The 20,736-nt window shown below is 40.4% G+C and overlaps 1 protein-coding gene across 4 annotated transcripts; it reads right to left on the bottom strand.

The window, feature by feature from the left end:
• Positions 1–984: 984 nt before the first annotated feature.
• LOC144686618 (ATP synthase F(0) complex subunit C3, mitochondrial-like) lies at positions 985–20,512 on the bottom strand. 4 transcript variants are annotated; one of them, XM_078552054.1, is made up of 5 exons: positions 20,392–20,512; positions 16,261–16,346; positions 13,003–13,080; positions 6,896–7,098; positions 985–1,244 (listed from the first exon to the last, which is right to left on the bottom strand). In XM_078552054.1, exons 2-5 carry the CDS (start codon positions 16,297–16,299, stop codon positions 1,130–1,132), a joined length of 435 nt encoding a protein of 144 aa, XP_078408180.1. In that variant the 5' UTR covers positions 16,300–16,346; positions 20,392–20,512; the 3' UTR covers positions 985–1,129. The 4 variants fall into 4 exon arrangements, with proteins under 4 accessions (XP_078408180.1, XP_078408178.1, XP_078408181.1 ...); XM_078552052.1 differs by lacking the exon at positions 20,392–20,512 and adding an exon at positions 20,188–20,242; XM_078552055.1 differs by lacking the exon at positions 20,392–20,512 and adding an exon at positions 16,504–16,544.
• Between the last annotated feature and the right edge of the window lie 224 nt (positions 20,513–20,736).

The following is a 20,736-nucleotide window of genomic DNA, read 5'->3' as shown; positions in this document are numbered from 1 at the left end:
TAATATTCAGGATCAGTTTCAATGCTAAGTCATCAACATGAGACGTTAACTCCCTTTTTCTCTCTATACAAGCTGCCTGACTGACTTAGTGAGTCCTGCATTTTCTATTTTAGGTATCCAGCCCAAAACTCCACAGTAGTTTTACTCTGCTTTGTTGGTTGCTGCTGTGCCACAATTGAACATATGGAACATTAAGTTTATTAAAACTCCTTGGTTTCTCATCCTCCATTGCAGTGATTTCAACACTATTGATGGACTATCAATCCATTTTTCTTCCCATGTGCATTTTTTCTGCATTAAATGTAAACTACCATTGTTGTGCCCACTTACATATTTGTCCAAATTATTGTAGTTCCTGATCCATCATAATCAACTGCCCCTCCTAGTTTTACATTTGACGAATTTGCACTGAATTTCTAAGTCCAAGACATTGATGAACATTAGTATTAATAGTGGTTCCAATACCAATCCATGGGGAACCCCACTCAGCACTCCCAAAGCTCCACCAAAACATATCCATCATTTCCTAACATTCAAACCGAAAATGCTGGAAATACTCAGCAGGTCTGGCAGTATCTGTGGAGAGAGAAACAGAGTTAACGTTTCCATATGATAGTTCTTCCGAGCTTAGTCATTTTCTAGCCTTCCCAATTTCTTATCCATTCTCAAACGTAAAGTGGTAGGAATTCAGGATAAATCTTAATAGCCTTTTCTGTAGACGTTTGCCAAATGCCTTTTGAATGTCTAGGTACACTACACACAGTCCACCTGGATCTCACTCAGTCAAAAAAAAAATCAAGGATAGTCAGGCAGGTCTTTCCTTTTTGAACCCATATTAACTGCTGTTTAGTTTATTGTACAGACAATCCTCAATTTACTCCAGATAATCAGTTTTATCATTTTTACACAGCTACACAATTCGATAGACCATAGTAACCAGTATAGTCTTAAACTGCAAAGTGTGTGCCTTAAAATAATCACACATTATTATTTGAATTAGGATTTATTGGAACATTTGACAACAGACTTAGGAAATGTACATTTCCATGACACCAACATAAATATTTGTGGGAGCCATGGTGAAATATTAATTACATTTGTACTTGATTAGGCTATTCATCAGCAAATTTTACATAGCAAACAAAATCAGGAAAGCCACCATTAAACAGAAGAGTCCCATAGCTTCAGACAGGGCAAATCCAAGGATAGCATACGAGAATAACTGCTGCTTCAGGGAAGGATTTCTACAAGAAAACAAAGCATTATTAAATTCCAAACTGTAACCTTGTACCTGGAAGTCTTAATCTAATACCCTCAACTTGAAAAAGGTAAAGCTATTGTTTATTTGCTATTGGCTGCAGGTGGTCGCAGCATTAAAAATATACCACACAAAGGTGATAGGTTATCTATTCACACAAAGTCCAGATGAGGATTGTCCCCAAATTCAGGTATTCCATAATAACCTTAGGCTGTTCTTGCTCATATTGCAACAAAACAGTGACATAAGTAAAAAATAAAGTGGGAGCATGCAACCTCTTGGTTTAGGAATGTTGCATAAAGAATGGAAATACACCTTAAAAATTAGAAAATAAACTCTGCGGTTTTCTATTAGATGATCCCCAAAAGCAAACTATTATATTCCATGTATAAATGAAGGCAGAGATGTTTTGCTTAAACTGTAAAATATGCCTTTGTATCCAAGAAAGTGGGTGCACTGATTTAATTATAGGAGGGCTGGAAAGGAAGCAAATCGAATTTGAATGGTACGAAAAATATATATAACATATCTTTAAAATGATTTAAACACCATGAAATAAAACATTTCTAGGAAGTTACATGCAAAACTATACAATTACTTAAGAATTTGAAGTCAACAGATGAAAATAGGTTTCACTGAAACACGAGATGCAAATCTGGTGCACATCTATTTTAAAAATTTACATTATTATAGCATTCCTCCTCTAGAAAACAACATGAGTGAAGGAAGTAAAAGCTGGTTATTGAGCCTGAGAGGGAAGAAAGGAAAAATGAAGAGGGACATCAAAAACATGGTCAAAGGGAAGGGTTTTGAAAAGGCAGGGTGGAGGCCAGAGGAATTTAGAGAGGGAACTCGAGGATGAGGATGCAGTGACTGAAAAAATAACCACTATTAGTTGAGTGAAAAGGGAAATGAAAAGAGTGTACATTGGGACAGTACAGAAGAAAGATGATAAAAGTTCTTTAAAGGGTTTTAAAATGAGGAAAGTATGTGAAACATGTTTATCAATGTGCTGGGGCACAGAAAGCCTGTGGAACTTGGCAAGGAGTTGGTGATGGGGGAAAAAAGATGCACGCTTTATTGTTCTGGATAAGATTCTGTTTGTGGAGGCTGGCAGGCCAGCATGGAGAGCTTTAAAACTATCACAGCCATGAATTAAGCAATGTTTTACTGGTGAAATAAAACCATCTTGGTCATGGATCAGATTTGGGGGAAGTTGTTCAATTCAGGGTCAAGCAGGATGCTCAAACTTCAGTTAGCTTAACAACTGTTGTAGGGAAAATGTTAGAAGCTATTATTAAATAAGTTATAGCAGGGCATTTTGGCAGGAAGAATAAAAGAGAAGCATATTATCTAAATGGTGAGAGATTACAGAGCTCTGAGGTAGAGAGGGATCAGGGTGTCCTAGTGCATGAATCACAAAAGGCTAGTATGCAAGTACAGTAAGTAATTAGGAAAGCTAATAGAATGGTATCATTTATTGCGAGGGGAATGGAATACAAAAGTAGGGAGATTATGCTTCAGTTGTACAGGGCACTCGCGAGACCACATTTGGAGTACTGTGTACAGTATTGGTCACCTTATTTAAGGAAGGATGTAAATGCATTGGAAGCAATTCAGAGAAGGTTTACCAGACTAATACCTGGAATGGGTGGGTTGTCTTATGAGGAACGGTTGGACAGACTAGGCTTGTATCTGCTGGAGTTTAGAAGAGTAAGAGGTGACTTGATTGAAACATAAAAAATCCTGAGGGGTCTTGACAGGGTGGATGTGGAAAGGATGTTTCCTCTTGTGGGAGAATCTAGAAGCAGGGATCACTGTTTAAAAATAGGGGGTCACCCATTTAAAATAGAGATGAGGTGAAATTCTTTCACTCAGAGGGTCTTTGGAACTCTCTTCCTGAAAAGGTGGTCGAAGCAGAGTCTTTGAATATTTTTAAGGTAAAGGTGGATAGATTCTTGGTAAGCAAGGGGGTAATAGGTTTTTGGCGGTAGGTGGGATGCAGATTTCAGGTTACTATCAGGTCAGCCATGATCTTATTAAATGGCAGAGCAGGCACGAGGAGCTGAATGGCCTACTCCTGCTCCTTGTTCGTAAGTCCAAAATAGCAGCTGATGGTTGGTAGAGTCTAGTCCAGAGGTTTACAGGTACTGATGGAAATTGGAGGGATGGAAATTCAGCTTTAAACCAGAAAAAAATGATTCATGCAGATCAAGTTGGTAGTGGTGAATACATATGGAAACTGACTTTAGGTTTGGATGATGGTGCAGAGGAGTAGCATGCAACTGGAGAAGGAAAACACAAGGCGGACTGAGAACTTCAGAAATGATCTTACTGGGACAGGAAGAGAAATCATTAGAGATTTAGTATCTTTGTCACATAATATTGAATTGGAACCATGAGAAAGCATTGCCACAGAGGTGGGCTATCGAAGAAAACCACTGGAGGAGAATGGGGTCATTGATGGTGCTGAAAACAATTAGGGGGCTGAGGAGAAAAAAACAAGCTGTGGTAAAACAAGGAAATAATACAATCTTGGATTTATCAGAAAAGGAAAGATTAGCGATAAGGTGTTAACCAAAAAAATAAAGGAATTGAGTGACCTTTTTGATAAGGGTGGGGGATGGGGATTAACAGCAGTTCTAAAGGAGCAGTGTCAGTACTAGAAGATAGTAACAGGTTAGTATACAAGAAGCAGAAATGGATCAAGGGGCAGGTCATGGACATTTGGGAATGGCTGTAGGATGGGGAGGAAGCAAAGAAGAAATACCAAAAGGTGCAGACAGGACAGACAGCTGTATGGGTTGCCCTGATTTTGGAAATAAAATTGTTCAACTTCTCACATTAAATGTCTTAGAGGAGATTAGAAAGAAATAGTTGTAGTTACTCCTATTCTCCAGGAATATTTGGTCAGAGAGGGAGCAATATAATTGCTCAAGGTGACTGAGCTAGATTTAGCAGCAGGCAGTAAGGCATGTTGTTTGGCACATGACCCCATGCTGTAACTTTCAACAAGAGTGGCAATTGAGTCGGATTGCCACTCTGCCCGAAATTACTTAGCTGGAAATCCAGGTGATTCTATCTCGCCCAACGTTCCAATTCAAGCTGGGCAATATCCGTGTAGTGCAGCATGTTCCCAGGGCTTACAGCCGAGGACAGCTCAGTTGAAGGAAGGTAAGCCTTCAAAACGGCTTTTAAATAAACCTTTTAAAACAGTACTAGCTGCCGTAAACCAGGTAAATTTAAAGGTCTTTGACAAGCAGGGAGAAGGGAAGTGTATAAGGTAACTGGATAGCATTTGTTTAGTGGGGGCGTCAGGATGCAGGGGTGGACGGGTGTAAGAAAGATGGGGAGCTGTGTAGAAGAAAGCAAACAAGGACTATTGGAGGGGACACTATCAGCGACAAGATGATTCAGAGGCCTCGAAGCCTAATATGATCCAAGGATGTCCATGTATTGGTGGAGGAAGTCAATATGAGCACAAGACTGAGGGAAGTAAGCAGGTCAAGAAAGTTGAGTAAAGGCTAGTGCAGTGGAGATTGAAGATGCTTAGAATGAAGTTGCTCAGTAGAAGGATCGAGGGAAAACAAAAGTGCAGAGAATCACTGCGCAAAAAATTGAGGTGGTGATGGAAGATTTTTCAGCAAAGGTAGGATAAGTGATAGAGGAGATGGTATTTGGATATGGACAGAAGTCAGGGATAAACCAAGGTATGTCCTGGAGATCAGTGCCAAGCCATTGCTATGGTCTGAGTAGATGTGGTAGAACGTAAAACCAAGAGCAATGATCTTCATATGATTCATCGCGAGTCAGGTTTTGGTCAGGCCCAGGATATTGATGTACTCCTTCAAAGTGAAGCTGCAAATGGGAAGGCCTTGTGCCCGAGTATGTGTAAAATTTGTAGGGTGATGCAGAGAAACTTGCAGTTCATAAAAAAAACGGCATGGGCTGAGTATATAGGGGATGATGATAGAAGGCTAAGAGAAATTTATTGCATGGGAGCAGGTCAGACAAGTAATACATCATTTGAAGAGATGTCAGAGCTCTGGGTGACTACCTGGATATAATATGCAACATGTGCCACAAAAGATGTGGATAAGAATGCTTCAAATGGAAATAGAGAAGCTGTTCTGCATGGATGAGTGCCTGGGCTGACAGAGTGAAAGAATTAGGGGAACAGGGAGCCACTGGAGGGTATGGTTGGCAGGAGCTGGCAAGAGTGGCAGAGGTGGAGAAAAGGGAAGGAACTGATGTGGAGAACATGGGTAAAAGGGACAACATCACAATGGCTTCATGCAACAGCAATTATGCACAGAATATAAAAAAGGAGATAATATAGTGCAGAGAATATTTTTAAAATGAAAAGTGTTTTTGGGAAGAGGTAAAGTGCATTGCACTGATTGTTTAATAATATCACTGCTCAGAATTTTAAAGGATAGATTTGGCTGAAAAATCTATTCATAGCAATTTAAAACCAATTTAGCACATACCTCCAAGAAACAAATAACTGAAATGAGGGGGGCATAAAATGTGCACTTATATAAAGCAGGATAGCTTTCACAGTAGCATAACTATTGTGCTCAAAGTGATATACTGACTTAAGCCCCTGGGTGATTTCACTACTTGATCTAAGAAACTCTTTGTCTGTTCCTATGCCAAAAAGTTTTTTTCAAGTATTCTGTCATCAGACAGTTGGTTCACAAACTGGCCATGATAATTTATAAAACATTGATGTCTATTTCATTTAATAACTGGCAGCGCAAAAATTATGGTGCACTTCTTTTTATAGTCATCACACTCCCCAGTTCTTAAAACTATAATTAAGGAGGCAACAGAATTTGGAAAGCAAATGGCTGTGGAAGAAAGTGACTGGATGCACCACCAATGTATATTACAACTGAAATCAACCCTTCTGAAAATGACTTACACCTTATCGCTTCCTACATTACTGTAAGTTATTTGTAGGTTTCAATCTGTAGTTTCTTTTTACCTCAGCTGCTGTAAATTGCTTTCAGTATCTTCAATTTCTATTTTTTTAGTTTCTGTCTTTCCTGTCTGACATACCAGCACTTTTCCCTGGATTCAATGATATCCACATAATCCACGATCACTAAGACTAAGAAAGAAGAGTAGGTAAATTTAGTAGCAGCAATTGGGCGATACCCATCTGAAGTTTTCAAAAACCTGAAGATTGTAAGGGGAAAGAGAGACTATAGTTTTGAGGCTCTGGGAAAGAAGGGTTGTAAGAATCAGTGCAAGAAGATGAGTTTAACAGTAAGAGAAATAGAGTATTTGATATATTTTGCAGATAATTTCAGTTGGCACAGTACAAAAGTATAACTGGTCTCAGCATCTTTGGGTTCGGAAAGGGGGCGGGGGGGAAATCACAACCATCCAGCTGCTTCTGTGAAAAATGCTGTTGTGTCAAAGTTGGTTGATGGAAGGATCTGCTGCAATGCCCCTTGTGGCTCACTATACCCTAGCAAGGAGTCAACACCTTCAGGAGTAAATGAAAAAGTAGGAAAAGGGCGATTTCTACAGCATAACCACTTTGGCATTGTGCATGAAGGCCCTATTACATTGCAGGCTATTTTCATGAGAATTTTCTGAATAGGCTGAGCATTTTGTTAAGATTACCTGGCATAGCCAATAATAAGACTACCAAAAACTGTTCCAATTCCAGCCCCAGAACCAGCCACTCCGACTGTGGCAGCTCCAGCACCAATAAACTTTGCAGCGGTGTCAATATCCTGCCTTGTAGCACTTGTCTGGAACTCTCTGAGCACTTCTTGAACAAACGAATTCTTGCCCTGGGTCCTTCTCAAAAGTGTTGTGTTTCCCTAGAATTAATTCAGAAATAAGTATTTACAAAAACAATGTTTTTGTATGCGACTAATACTTTAAAACTTATACATGTGGCATGCACTTGCTGTCAATATCACACTTATGATTTTTGAGGAACACTTAATCGCAACATTTTCCCAATCTCTCCACATTACTGAGGCTCTAGTTTCATTCTTATTCAAATGCTAATGGCTTCTCTTCCTGATCCTGCACTATTATCTCAGGTCCCCAATGGATCTATCCTTGGCCCCCTTTCTATTTCTCATCTACATTCTGCCCCTCAGCAACATCATCCAAAAGCTCGGCCTTACTTTTCACATGTACATGGATGACACTCAGCTCTACATCACCATCACCTCTCTTGACCCCTTCACTTGTTAAATTATCAGACTGCTTATCTGACATCCAGTACTAGATGAGCAAAAATGTCTTCATTTAAATGTTGGAAAGACTGAAGCCATTGTTTTTGGTCCCTACTCCAAACTCCGTTCCCTAGCTAATGACTCTATCCTGCTCACTGGCAATAGTCTAAGATGAAGCCAATCGGTTCGCAACCTTGGTGTCACATATGTTCCAAGGATGAGATTCCAACCTCATACTGGTGCCATCACTAAGACCACATATTTCCACATCCATAACATTGCCCAACTTTGCCCCGTCTCAGCTCATCTGCTGCTAAAAGACTCATTCATGCCTTTGCTACCTCTAGACTTTATTATTCCAATGCATTCCTGTTTGGTCTCCCACATCCTATCCTCCATAAATTTAAGGTCATCCAAAACTCTGCTGCCCATGTTTTAACTCACAGAAAGTTCTGTTGCCCTATCATCTCTGTGCTCGCTGACCTACAATGGCTCCTCGTCAAGCAAACCCTCGATTTTAAAATTCTTGTCCTTATTTTCAAATCCTTCCTTGGCCTCGCACCTCCCTATCTCGGTATACTCCTCTTGCCCAACAACCCTCTGAAAAATCTGCATTCATCCAATTCTGCTCTCTTGTGTATTCCCAATTTTAATTGCTCCAATATTACGGCTGTGCCTTCAGTTGCTTAGGCCCCAAATTCTGGAATTCCCTCCCTCCACTTCTCCGCCTCACTTTCCTCATTAAGACACTGCAGAAAACTCACCTCTGAACAAGCTTTTTGTCATTTGACCTAATATCGCCTTATGTGGCTCTGTATCATATTTTGTTTAATACTACTCCTTTGAAAAGCCTCATTACATTAAAGTTGCTATGTAAATTGTTTTTGTCCCTCATTCCCAGTGACATCTTGGTAAACTTCCTCCCTATCCTCTCTAAGGCCTTGATATCTTGCTAAATGTCATTACCTTTGCATTAAAGATTAAACCAAAGAACGTGATTTCTTGATCATTAAAGTAAAAGTCAACTTTGCTTCCAGAGGTATCACTGGGAGTGCACTCAAGCTATACATATTTTGGGTCACAGACTGGTAATGAGGCAAGAGAGATACAGAGGTGCAGAGAGAGAGAGAGTAAAATCTAATTTTTAAACCATCGATAGGGTGGCATACAAACAGGAGGATAACTACCTCCATGATAGGGTAACATATAAGATTTTGCTAGAAGTTAAATATTGTTTGTATTGGAAATATAGTTGGTGAAAAACCAAAATGCAGGTCCTATGTTTAGAAAATTTCCAGAGTAGGATATCTTGAGCACATTAACAATCTGAGTACAAATCCACCAAGCTGTCAATCTGTGTAATTATATATTATAATTTTATATGGCAAGTCTTGTTAGAAATGTGCACAAAGGATTTTTTTTTTTTTAAATGGATAAAGGTTGACCCAAGAAGCATGGTAGAAATGTGACATTAGAATTGCAGTAGTTTGGACAGGATGTGCATGCAGGTGAAATATTTTTATTAAGGTATTGATTAATATTAAAATGCTTAAGCACTAATACCAGTGTCTGTTATTGTTATTTGCTCTACAGGTAGAGATATAACCTATCAGCCTGTCTCATCATGACTTTCTGTCTGCCATTGTTGTTTCACACATTCACCAACGCACGTGGTGATGCTGCTTTTGTTTTCCAAATTCAATTCTCGTTCACAAATTCAAAAGTTGAACCACTGTACCATACACAATAAGTTTAGTTGGGAGGACAGGTCATTAGAACTGGTCTAAACCAATGAACAACTCTTTCTGAACACTATGAAACACTGGGTCCCTATCTAAACATATATTTATATTCCACAGTATTAAAATGTTCCTTCACAGTTAACCAGTATTGCAGACTGAAGGATTGTAAAGAACTAGCATGTTTTGGGGGATTTAAAACTCAACACTATTTTGAAATTAATTATCACTACTGATAGAAAGAAATGAATCATTCTTCGTGTAACTGTGATTTTTGTGAATCATTATTGTAAATATCAGGAGGGGAGAAATCAATTAAATAGGAAACTTTGAACTCTTTCTCTCCCCCCATACATAAACTTTCAAAACTTGAAGAATTTAACTATTATATCTTTGTAGAACAGATTTGGTGCCATATTAGCTGATAACCGCTTCATGATAATTTTGAACACTTGCTATTTACAATGCTACTCAACTTAATTAAATTTTCCGCTCCTCAAAGGTAGTAACTATATGAAAGCTATGAAGGAGATGCTAGTTCAAAGTACTAATCTCACCTGTGACAAATATGAAGTTTGCAAAATTATGTTTTGGGACTCTCTTTAATTTAGGGCAAAATTAGTTAAGTCTGCTCACATTAGGAGATGGAGCTGACTCTTTGGTCAACCACCTCAGTTATATGTTGCCTTTGGGGTGTGAGATTAAAGGATGAATAAAGTGGGTAACTGGATCATAGTCTCTGTGCTTTCAGACTTACCTGAAGATTTTACCATTTAAATTTTAAAGGTTAGGTAGAGAAAGCTACATTTCAGTTCCTAAGACTGCTATAGGCTGATTCGTGCCCGTTTAAAAATACTATATCCTGCCTAATCGAAATCAGAAGTAGGGATCAACCTCCAACTTCCAAACTTCCTTCCGAAACAGATTATAAATGGCTTTGCACGAAAGGCCACAAAGAAGAAAGGGACTTTGTGGGCTTGATCAAAAGATCTTGCATGCCACATCTTAAGCACCCTAATTTAGGTTAGGATGCAGATCTGCAATTACAATTCTACATACACAATCTAATCATCAAAATCACTGAAAGGTTTTGGTAGTCATGAAATGCATTTTGAACAAGTGGAAGAGATTCGACGGCTGAGAGAGGAGTAAGCTCAATTTGAACTAGCCCATTCTAGTGTCAGGTTATAGGGCAGCATTATCAGAGGATATGCAATAAGTACCTGGAATATAGGTATGTCAGAAAAAGCTTTGGAAAAGGGAAATTAAAAAAGACAAATATTAAATTACATTAAAGTTCTTGAGGACCATATTTTGAAGCTTTTCCTGTTTTATTAAACTTCTGAAATAAAAGAATCAATCTGCAGGCAACAAAAAACTTTATAAGGGAGTTGAGAATCTGAGTTGAGAAATATTAATGTTCCCATAGGTGCAGAATAAACCAAGTAATTCAATTTATATTGGTTTCTTCACTCACGCCAAGAATGTATCTGGTCCAAAGGGTTAGTGCATAATTCTACTGGCAATCTGTGTATTTCTCACACAGGAAGCTTCTAGTGTTAACAGGCCACTTGTTACCTTCAAATATTTGTGTACAAGTATAGCAAGTAAAATTTATTTCACACTAAATTTGACAACTCAGTTTCTTCAGATACATCTGTTGTCTAGTAATCCTACAGCCTACATTCCATTATTCCAGACGAACTCTCAACCATTGAAATCCGAGTCCATCTTCAAATTGAGTAAGTTCATTAGCTTTGAGGATCCAATACAAAAAAGCACTAATTTTCTGTTCAATCTTCTGAAATGCAATGCCCTGTTCAAAAACTAAAATAAGTAGATATAATTTTTGTAAACATAAAAGGATTTCCTGTCCAATAACTAACTTGTATTGTTTCAGAAATCATACTTGGTCTAGGCTGAAAATTCTTAAAATCAAAAGAATTTTATGGCACATTGCATACTGCAGCTACGCTGGTTGGTGCTATGCAGGTTTAATCTCCTATAGTACTTTTTAAAATTCATTGTGGGCAGGTCGTGTCACTGGCAAGGCTGGAATTTATTGGTCAGTGTTTGCTGCTTGGAGGTGGTGGGTCTTCTTGAAACTGGTTGCAGTCAGCTGAGTGGGTTACTAAATTTATTAGATAGTTAAGGGGTCAACCATGTTTGTGTAGGATTAGGATCATACAAAGGCCACAATGGGTAAGGATGACAGTTTTCCATCACTAAATAACACCACTAACCAGGTGAGTTCTGAGGGTTAAGTTAGCTAACCAGTTGAATTTATAAAAATCCAGCAGCTTCACCGGGGTGGGGTCGAGGAAACAGAGTATACAGTGTCTACAGGCTTGAGGAGGTCCAAAAGAGTTGCCCAAAAACAAAACTATATCCTGGCAACATTCCACAAATAAAATACTTCACTTTGCTTTCTCTCGACTCCATTAATGTAGCGCATACTTCTGCCCAACTCACTTCTCTGACAGACACACTCAGAAGACCCTCTCCCCAACTACCCCTTTCACTCAGAAACCCCTCTTCCCAAGCCCCGTCCCCCAACTAGATCATTAGACCCTCTCTTCCCCCCAACACAATATCCCCCACCCACCCACCAACTCAGGCCTGCCTCCAGGACCCTGGACACCGCCGCCCCCCCACCCCCAACCCCCCACTCCCCCACCCCACCACCAACCTGGGCCTGCTGCCTGGATCCAAACACACAGACCCTGCACAAATGGAGTCCCAGGATGCTGGACAGCAGGGAAAATTCTCGGACAAACCCAGAGATTCGGGGATAGTTGATCACCCCGAACTTTTGCTGATACCAGGTTGTACGGAATTTCTGATCTCAGTCATACTCTTAAGGAGCAAAGGTCGCAGCCACAACTTGCATTTACACAGCATCCTTGATATAGTAAAACATCCTGAAGAGCTTCACTGGAGCTTGATCAAGCCACTTAAGGAGATATTAGGACGGTGATAAAAAGCTTGGTTAAAGGTGTAGTTTTTAAAGGTGTATCTTAAAGACAGGTAGAGAAGTTTAGGGAGGAAATTTCATCGCTTTGGGCCTAATTAGCTAAAGATATGACTACTGATGGTGGAGCAATCAAAATTGGGGAGTGCACAAGAGGCGCACAGATCTGAGGGTGGTAGGAGTGAAGGAGATATGGAGATAAGGAGGGGCTAGGCAGTGGATGGATTTGAAAACATGAATGAGAATTTTAAAAATCGAGGAGCTGCCAGACCTGGTGCCAATGTTGGTCAGTGAGCACAGGAGTAATGAGTAAATGGAATTTGGCACAAGTTTGGATACAGGCAGATAAGCTCCAGTTTACAGAGGGTGTAAGGTGACAGCCAACCAAGGTAACATCGAAATAGTCCATTCTAGAGATAACAAAGTCATGGATAAAGGTTTTAGCAGCAGATGAGCTACGGTACGGCAGAGATGGGTGATGTTACGGAGATGAAGTAGGCAGTCTTAGTGGTGGAGGGGATATGGAATGAAAGCTCAGTTTGGGGTCATACAGGAAGGCAAGGTTGCTAATGATCTGATTCAGTCTCAGACAGTGATCTGCTACGCTTGGATAACTCTTGGATACTTAACAGCTTGCACAGGTTGGATAACACTGGTTGTCACCTGGTAATACTAAACCTTGGAGTTGGTAACCTATCCTATGGATGCATTGGTTAAGGGATGAGCAACCAAAGTAGATAGGTAATAAAGGGGAGGGACAAGACTTTTTAAGCACGCTGCTTAAAAATTTCATCATACATTTAAAAACAACAAAGTTTATTCACCTACTTTTCCAAACTGAACATCTGGTGTAAACATGACTGACATGGAAAGTGGTCTGTAAAGAGCTCCAGATCCATAGCGAACCTAGTTTAAAAAAAAAGAAGTCACATATCCAAACACCTGTCAAGAATCTTTTAGGTGACGCTTTAAGGCAACAGGTTTACTGTAAGCACTAAAATGCACATTGGTAGAATGCAGGTACTCTTCCATGGCTTCTCATCTTTGACTAGCTGAAAATGCCAAATGCAATAATTCAAATCAGACTGTGGAAGGAGAAGAATAGAAGAACAGATGGTCAGTTCAAGAACAGTAAGTAGAAAGCAGTTCAGTTGTTTTCCTCATTGTCAGAACAGTGCGTAGTAAAGTCTTGATGGAAGGGGGAAGAAAGTGCATGTTTTTACTTTTAGAGACAATAATCTGATACAAAATGAATTGTTACTTAGATGTACAGGTTAATAAATGACAGCACAAATTTGTTGAAGTAACAGAGAGGGGTGATGAAGGTAGTGTGGTTGATGTTGTATATATGATCAAAAGGCATTTGATAAAGTACCACATAATAGACTTGTTAGCAAACTTGAAGCCAACAGGATTAAAGGAACAATGGCAATGTGGATATAAAATTAAGAGACAGAAAGCAGAGAGTAGTGGTGAACAACTGTTTTTCAAACTGCAGGGAGGTACGGTGTTATTTCCCCAAGAGTCCGTATTAGGCACGCAGCTGTTTTTGATTTATATTAAATGATCTGGACTTGGGTACAGAGGGCATAATTACAAAGTTTTCAGATGAAACTCAAAAATATAATGAACTATGAACAGGACAGTAACAGACTTCAGGACATAGACAGGTCAAATGGCAGACAAATAGCAAATGCAGTTTAACCCAGAGAAGTGTGCTATTTTGGTAAGAAGAATGAGGAAAATAAATCCAAACTAAATTGTATCATTTTAATGGGGTGCAAGAGTGGAGATACCTGGGGGTTTATGTACAAAAATCTTGAAGGTGGCAGGACAAGTTTAGAAGGCTGTTAAATAAGATATGGGATCCTGGGCTTTATAAACAGACACAGTGTACAAAAGAAAGGAAATTATGCCAAACCTCTTTTAAAAAAAAAAATCACTGGTTAGGCCCCCGATGGAGTATTGTGGCCAATTCTGGGCACCACACTCTAGAAAAGGAAGTCAAGCCTCAGAGAGGGTTCAGAGATTTACTAGTATGGTATCCAGGATGTGGGACTTCAGTTACCTGGAGAGTCTAGAACGGATGGGGTTGTTCTCTGCAGAGCAGAGGTTAAGGGGAGATTTAATACAGGCAATCAAAATCATCAAGGGCTTGGACAGAGCAAATAAAGAGAAACTGTTTCAGGTGACAGGAGAGTCAGTAGCCAAAGGGGACAGATTTAAGATAACTGTCTAAAGAATCAGTGAGAATTTTTTACAGCAGCGAGTTATGATGGTCTGAACTGCCTGAAAGGCTGATTGAAGCAGAATCAATAATGATTCACAAAAAAGAACCAGGTAAATACATGAAATGGAAAAAAATACAGATCTATGAAAAGTGGAATTAATTGGCTATCTTTACCAAAGAGCCAGTACAGGCACAAGAGGCCAAATAGCCTTGTTCTGTGCTAAGTCATTCTATGAATCAATCTTTTTAGCTTTGCTCCAAACCAAATTTCCTTCTCATAAGAAAATAAAACTACTATCTGTATTTATTTTCCGCTGGTGCAGACGGAGGGAGAAACAAAGGCAAATAAAATAATGATACTGTGTTTACACTGGCTGCAGCCATAATAATAGTGCAGGCAGTTTTGTTAGATGATCCCAAAAGGACAGACCTAGGGTGGAATTTAATCCCCTCCCTTGTGGCAGGTTTGGTGGCAAGCAGGTATTTTATTAGGCAGGACGGTTTAGGTGGTTACCTGCCTCCACCAGAATTGAGTCTGTGGCGGAAAGGCCTGTGGACAGCCTTCTGCCCCACTGTCAATTGAGGTGCTTAAGTGGACAATTAATACGCACATTGGGCCTCATCCCACCCCCAGCTGGTATTAGCGGGCGGGGGGAGGGCTCGCCATGCTGGGAGCATAACAAGCAAACCCATATGAGGCTGCTTATGGGCTCCTGTGGGAGATCCCTCGTTTAAAGGCACTCAGTGCTTGATCGAAGGGCCCGGCATCAGGAAGGGGCGACAGTGCCACCTCTGGGGTCCTTGATCTCAGGAAAGGTCCGTCGCTGTCTATTTAAGTGCCTAAGTGGCACTTAATATAGCAGGCCTTCCCTAAAAGAGACAACATGGGGCTCTCACCAGCTCTCCCTCCAAGGGAGGGACCTTTGTCACCTCCAATAACAGCCCTAGTTTTGAAATAAAGGGCAGAATCTTGTGTAGGCGACAGGAATCTTGGCTGCCAGTTGGAAAGCCTGCGAGACCCCTGCATCACCTCTTTTTGAGAAGGCCTGATGAGGCCCTTTGGTGGGTGGAAAGTCCATCCACAGGCCTTCCTGTCACAGGCTTAATCAGGGTGGTGGTGGTGGGAAGGTGGCAGGGTCCCCACTCACCTGCCCAATTAAATGCCCCCCACCATCAAACTGACGACAGGGGAGGGCACAAGATTCCTCCCAGTGGCTGTCTTTCAAGCACACATTCCTAACTGCAAGGGTCCACACCTATTACAACGATCCCTCACATTTAACTAACGTTAACTGCAAAATTTACTGTGAATATAGAGGCAAACTCCAATCTTTGTCTCGGACTTCCACAGAAATGCCCAAGCGTCCAGGGTTTTACAATAGATGAATATTTCAGAGTACCTTTTTTAAATTTACACGGCTTCTGTAACCATTTGCAAGGACAGACAAACTCGTGTGACAAACTGTGGAAATGAGAGACAAGAGTTTCAAGTGCCAATCCCTTCCCGACCGCAGCAGACAGCTTTACAATAAACTCATCCAAGTATATTAATCGTCAACGAGAACAAGCTCAGCACACCTGCCATGGAAGCGATCCTGCACCTAACCCACCCCATTACTGATCAACACTGACTGAGCAACGCCCTTTCAAACAGGCATCAAGATCACAGCCCGGAAAGAAAAGGCGAGAAACACAAATCCTTGGGCCTAGAGCGAGAGGGAGCAGCACTTCCCATTGGGAATGGCTTCCTGCATGGAGGGGACGGAGCATTCCCACCCCCATTCCCAACCCCGCCCGCCCCCCCGCGCGCGCCCCTGCCAGGCAAAGACACAACCTCTTGCCTAACGGTCACTTACCGCGGCTGCGGCCGGCACCAGTTTAGCAGCGGTGAACATGGCAGCGGTGAAAAGGGGGTCAGATCCGGACAGTGCCCAGGCGAGACCTGCGGGGAAAGGACAACGTTCACATGAAAGTCAGAGAAACGAGCCGTATTTAGAGGAAAAGGTGTAAACTAATATTTTCGGAGCGGTAACGATTGATTCCGCCCGAGATAAAACACCGAGATTAATTCCGCCCGCCCCGGTCCCAGCTCTACCTACCGGCAAAAGAAAACACCCCAAGAGCAAGAGTCCGCGCAGGCGTCTCAGTGCATTGAGGAAACCGCCTGGATAGGGAGGGAGAAGGACTGGCCAAGGTCAGCTCAGCTGTACATTACTGTCACAAAAACCATTAAATCCCTGTCTTATTAAATGCATCTTTCCCAAAGAGCTCACAATCAACTACTTGGGAATTGCAGCAACATGTTTCTGGCCGAAACAAGTTTCCGAATGTTTAGATTTTTTTTAAAAAAAATATTTAAAATTAAAATGATTTACCCCCAACTCGCTTTTTTCTGCTTTAGTTTTTAGGTCGCTCTGTCGGAGATGACCCACTGCTTAACATACTCGTTGCTGACCAGCAATTGATACCTTTCACAGCACTCCAACAAGATCATGCAAAAATTCAGGAAAAATATTGGTTGAATCACAGTTGAAGTACTATAGGGAGTTCTGGTCTCCATGCTACACGAAGGATATCGAAAGGCTACTTAACAGTTGTGAAGTTGACAGTAAAATATAATTTTTCAGAATGTTATTGGAATTTATTGTAAGATAGGAGTAGTGTGCGTTTCTGTGTGAGACCTAATTGAATTAAAGACAGCTGGTCTGAGGGCTTTGATGTATCAAGAGAAGCTAGGTTTGAAATGTTAAATGGATAAACATGGTTGAAGTTTTAGAATGTGAGGTGTAAAGGGAAAAGTTGCGTTTTCAGATAAACCAGAGTAACTTGAATTTCAAAAGAGGTGGTAAAATGTTACACTTAACCAGAAGAAGCCAAACAGTGTGTTTGTTTTTCCCAAAGCTTACTGATAAAATGGGATATTTTTATTATTAAAGTAAGGTTGAAAAGACATACTGCGACAATGGAATTTACACTAAAAAGGGAGAAAACCTCATCTCCTTTATACAGGTGTGTTGTAAGAGGAAGGAATTCTAAGATCTAACAAGTGTGAAAAGCCTCTAGCCTCTAAGCTTCAAATTGCTGTCTACACAAACCGAAGTGAAGAAAACTCACCCTGGACAGTCAAATTCAAAGTATCGTGTTACTTTGCCTGGGTCTTTTAAAATCTGTGTTTTACTGTTGCCTTAATGGAGGTGTAACTGGGAGTTAGATTAACTCGGGGAGCTACGAGTTAGCATAGTAGTAATTTGTAAACCTATATGTGCTTAAAATCGTTTTTTTAAATTAATAAAGGTTTAATTTAATTTTGTAAGAAACCTGTAAGACTCGGTGGTCTTATTACGACTGAATTCAAGACATGCATCTCAAAATAACTACAAATTGTAAAATAGTTGTGGCAGTTGTTTTACGTTTCCCTCTGGGATTTGAACAGATCAGCATTTACCATTCGCTGTGCCATAATCAAAGTGCCTTCAGATGTTGTTACTACATTTAAGGCACTATATAAACGCAAGATGTTGTTGCTAAAGTACAATAAAAAAAGTACAGAAAAGATTTACAAGGTCTGGGGATACAATTATCAGGAATGATTGAGCAAGTTTGGGGTTCTTTCCTCTGGAAAAGAGGAGAACTTGTAGAGTTCTTTAAGATTATGAAGGGTTTGATAGGGCAGATGTGGAGAAATTGTTTCCTTTTGTTGGTGAGTGCAAAACAAGGGGAATAAAAGTATGATAGTCAGTAACAGATGTAGCTAGGACCAGCAGAGAATATACTTAACATTTACATGGAATGATACTGAAAACAGTTGAGAGAGAAAAGGATCAATGTATTATTGTGCACAGATAACTGAAAGTTAATGATTAATGCACAGAAGTATAGCCAAGACAAAGCCAGTTATTGCGTTACATTAATAGAACCATTCAGTGTAAATTAAAGGACACCATTCAGTTGTTACACAGGTTATTGGTTAGACCACATCTGGAGTTCTGCATCCAGTTTTGATCACCTCCCACAATAGGTGATGTAACAGTTTTGGGAAAGGTTCAGAGGAGAGCGAAGAGAGTAAACCTTGGTTACTCAGATAAACTTAAAGATCTGGGGTTATTTACTTTAGAGCAGTTTAGAGTGTCACAATGATGTGACTTAAACATGAGTGATATTAATCTGTAATTTCACTGGCTGACCAAACATATACTGAACTGTTTAAAAAGGGCTTTTTAAAGACAAGAAAAGACACTGACTAAAGATGGCCATTACAAATCACCTAAATCTGGTATTGCCAGTGACCAGATTCTGGAAAGTTTCAATGTGGAATACAATTCAGTCAGGCTATGACATCCTTCTCTGGAATTTCACACCTGAGGATGTCAAGAACTACTTCAAAGCTAAATGGACTGGACATAGCATTTTCATTTCTATGAGACTACCTCTCCAGCAGAAACAGAAAGTCTGCTAAAACAATAGTGCCATGAAAGATATTTTCCTATCTCATGAAGATGGATAATGACACATTTCGGGGTTATGGCTTGGACTTTACAGAATATACTTAAGAGCCCGGCCATGAAACAAAAACACTGCCGATTCTGACATCAGATACACAAACACCTTCTGAAACCATTATGGGGAGAGGGAGAGGTCATGTGACTGAAGTAGCCATTTTTGAAACCTCTTTAACACAAGCTGCTAAAGACAGAAGCAGGGAGTAGTTTGGGAAAGCTGCCAATGTAGTGGTAAGGAACTCCCTTCCCTCCTATCCCATGTTGAGGCACCATATCTTACAGTTTACAAATCCTGCACAGAGATAGTGAATTTTCCATTGATAGGAACCTCAGGTGCAAAACTCATCAGCTTCCAGAAGAGTCAGACCACAAATTAAAAAGAAAATATCTCCAGCAATTGCAGTTACATGGGCTTCAACTCAACTCCTGGAATCTAACAGACCTTCGAAAAATTTCTGCTGCAGCCACAGCGACACAGCCAAGGACTCAAACAGTGAACTCTCAATTTCTTTATCTTTCAGCATTGAATTTCAATTTGTCTAAGAAAATAACTACCTAACTTGTATATTTCTGCATGCTTGTGTGTGAATGTGGGTTGCAAAAGGTTTACCTTTTCAAATATTTTGCTATCTTTAACTGGATGGGTTTTTGCTCAATAAGAATTTTAAACTCAAGAAAGCCTGCCAGACTTGTTTCTTTGCAATCAGTATGAAATGGTTAAACACAGACATTGAGTAAATACCTTCATCCTTCTAAATTCACTAGAAAACCTGTTACAGTCAGACTTGGGATAGTACGATGATCTTTACCTGCTCACATGGCCATAACAGAAATTTGGGGGCTCATCCAGGATTGAATTCACAGATAACGAGAATAATTTGAACTTGCATACTAATGAAAGAATTGGAGCGGGGGAACTAAATTAAACCTTAGGCTGAAATGTAAAAAGTCCAGACCAGGCTTTCTTGTATACGTTGCTACAGTACTAACAAAAATGTTCACATTTAACACCAGTGCCCTTCTAGAACAGATAGAAATTATTTTTGAGAATCTAAAAGTTATGTCCATTGAGAAGTTAAACGAACGAATTGGAATTAGAGTTACCCTCCTTATGTTCCTTTTCAACTCCCACCAATCCTTCTATTTCCTCTCACAGTTCTCATTGGAACGTTTCCTCCATGAGACCTAACTTATTGCGTGCTTTATCCATTAAAGAGTCACCTCTGCTCGACCTATCATCATCAATGTCATAAGCTGCTCCCTTGCAGAAACACTGATTTTTACCAGACATGGGAAGGAGGTGGTGGAACTGGTAAAACACCATGGGCCTGCATCAGGCAGGCTTCCTGGCATCTTCCTGCCATCAGCCGATTTTTGCAAAAGTGGCCAGATTGGTGGATCACTGGCTGACTGATCTGAGGTGGGCAGATACTTAGCACACTTAAGGACCCAATAGACTTGGATTTTCCCAGGTGATTCTAACCTTACCAGTGGCACGTGTTTCAGAGGCTCACCTACTAGAACAAGGCAAGCTATCAACACCAGCAGAATTGGGGGATAAATGGCCTCCTTCTACACCGTAACAATTCTGTGATCTGTGAACATGTCTGCAGCGTGCGTCAGGCTATCACGTTGGGTGACTGCAGAGGGTGGGGCTAAAGTGATTTGCTGCTGGAAAGGTGTCTCCCAGGTCCTTAGTAGCCACCTTAAACCAGCTTATATTTCACCCCTCTCCTAATTTTACTCAGTTCTGTTGAAGGGTCATGAGGACTCGAAACGTCAACCTTATTCTTCTCCGCCGATGCTGCCAGACCTGCTGAGTTTTTCCAGGTA

Source organism: Cetorhinus maximus, chromosome 11, assembly GCF_964194155.1.
Source record: "Cetorhinus maximus chromosome 11, sCetMax3.hap1.1, whole genome shotgun sequence".
NCBI lineage: Eukaryota > Metazoa > Chordata > Chondrichthyes > Lamniformes > Cetorhinidae > Cetorhinus > Cetorhinus maximus.
This window is presented reverse-complemented; position numbering and strand designations above follow the sequence as displayed.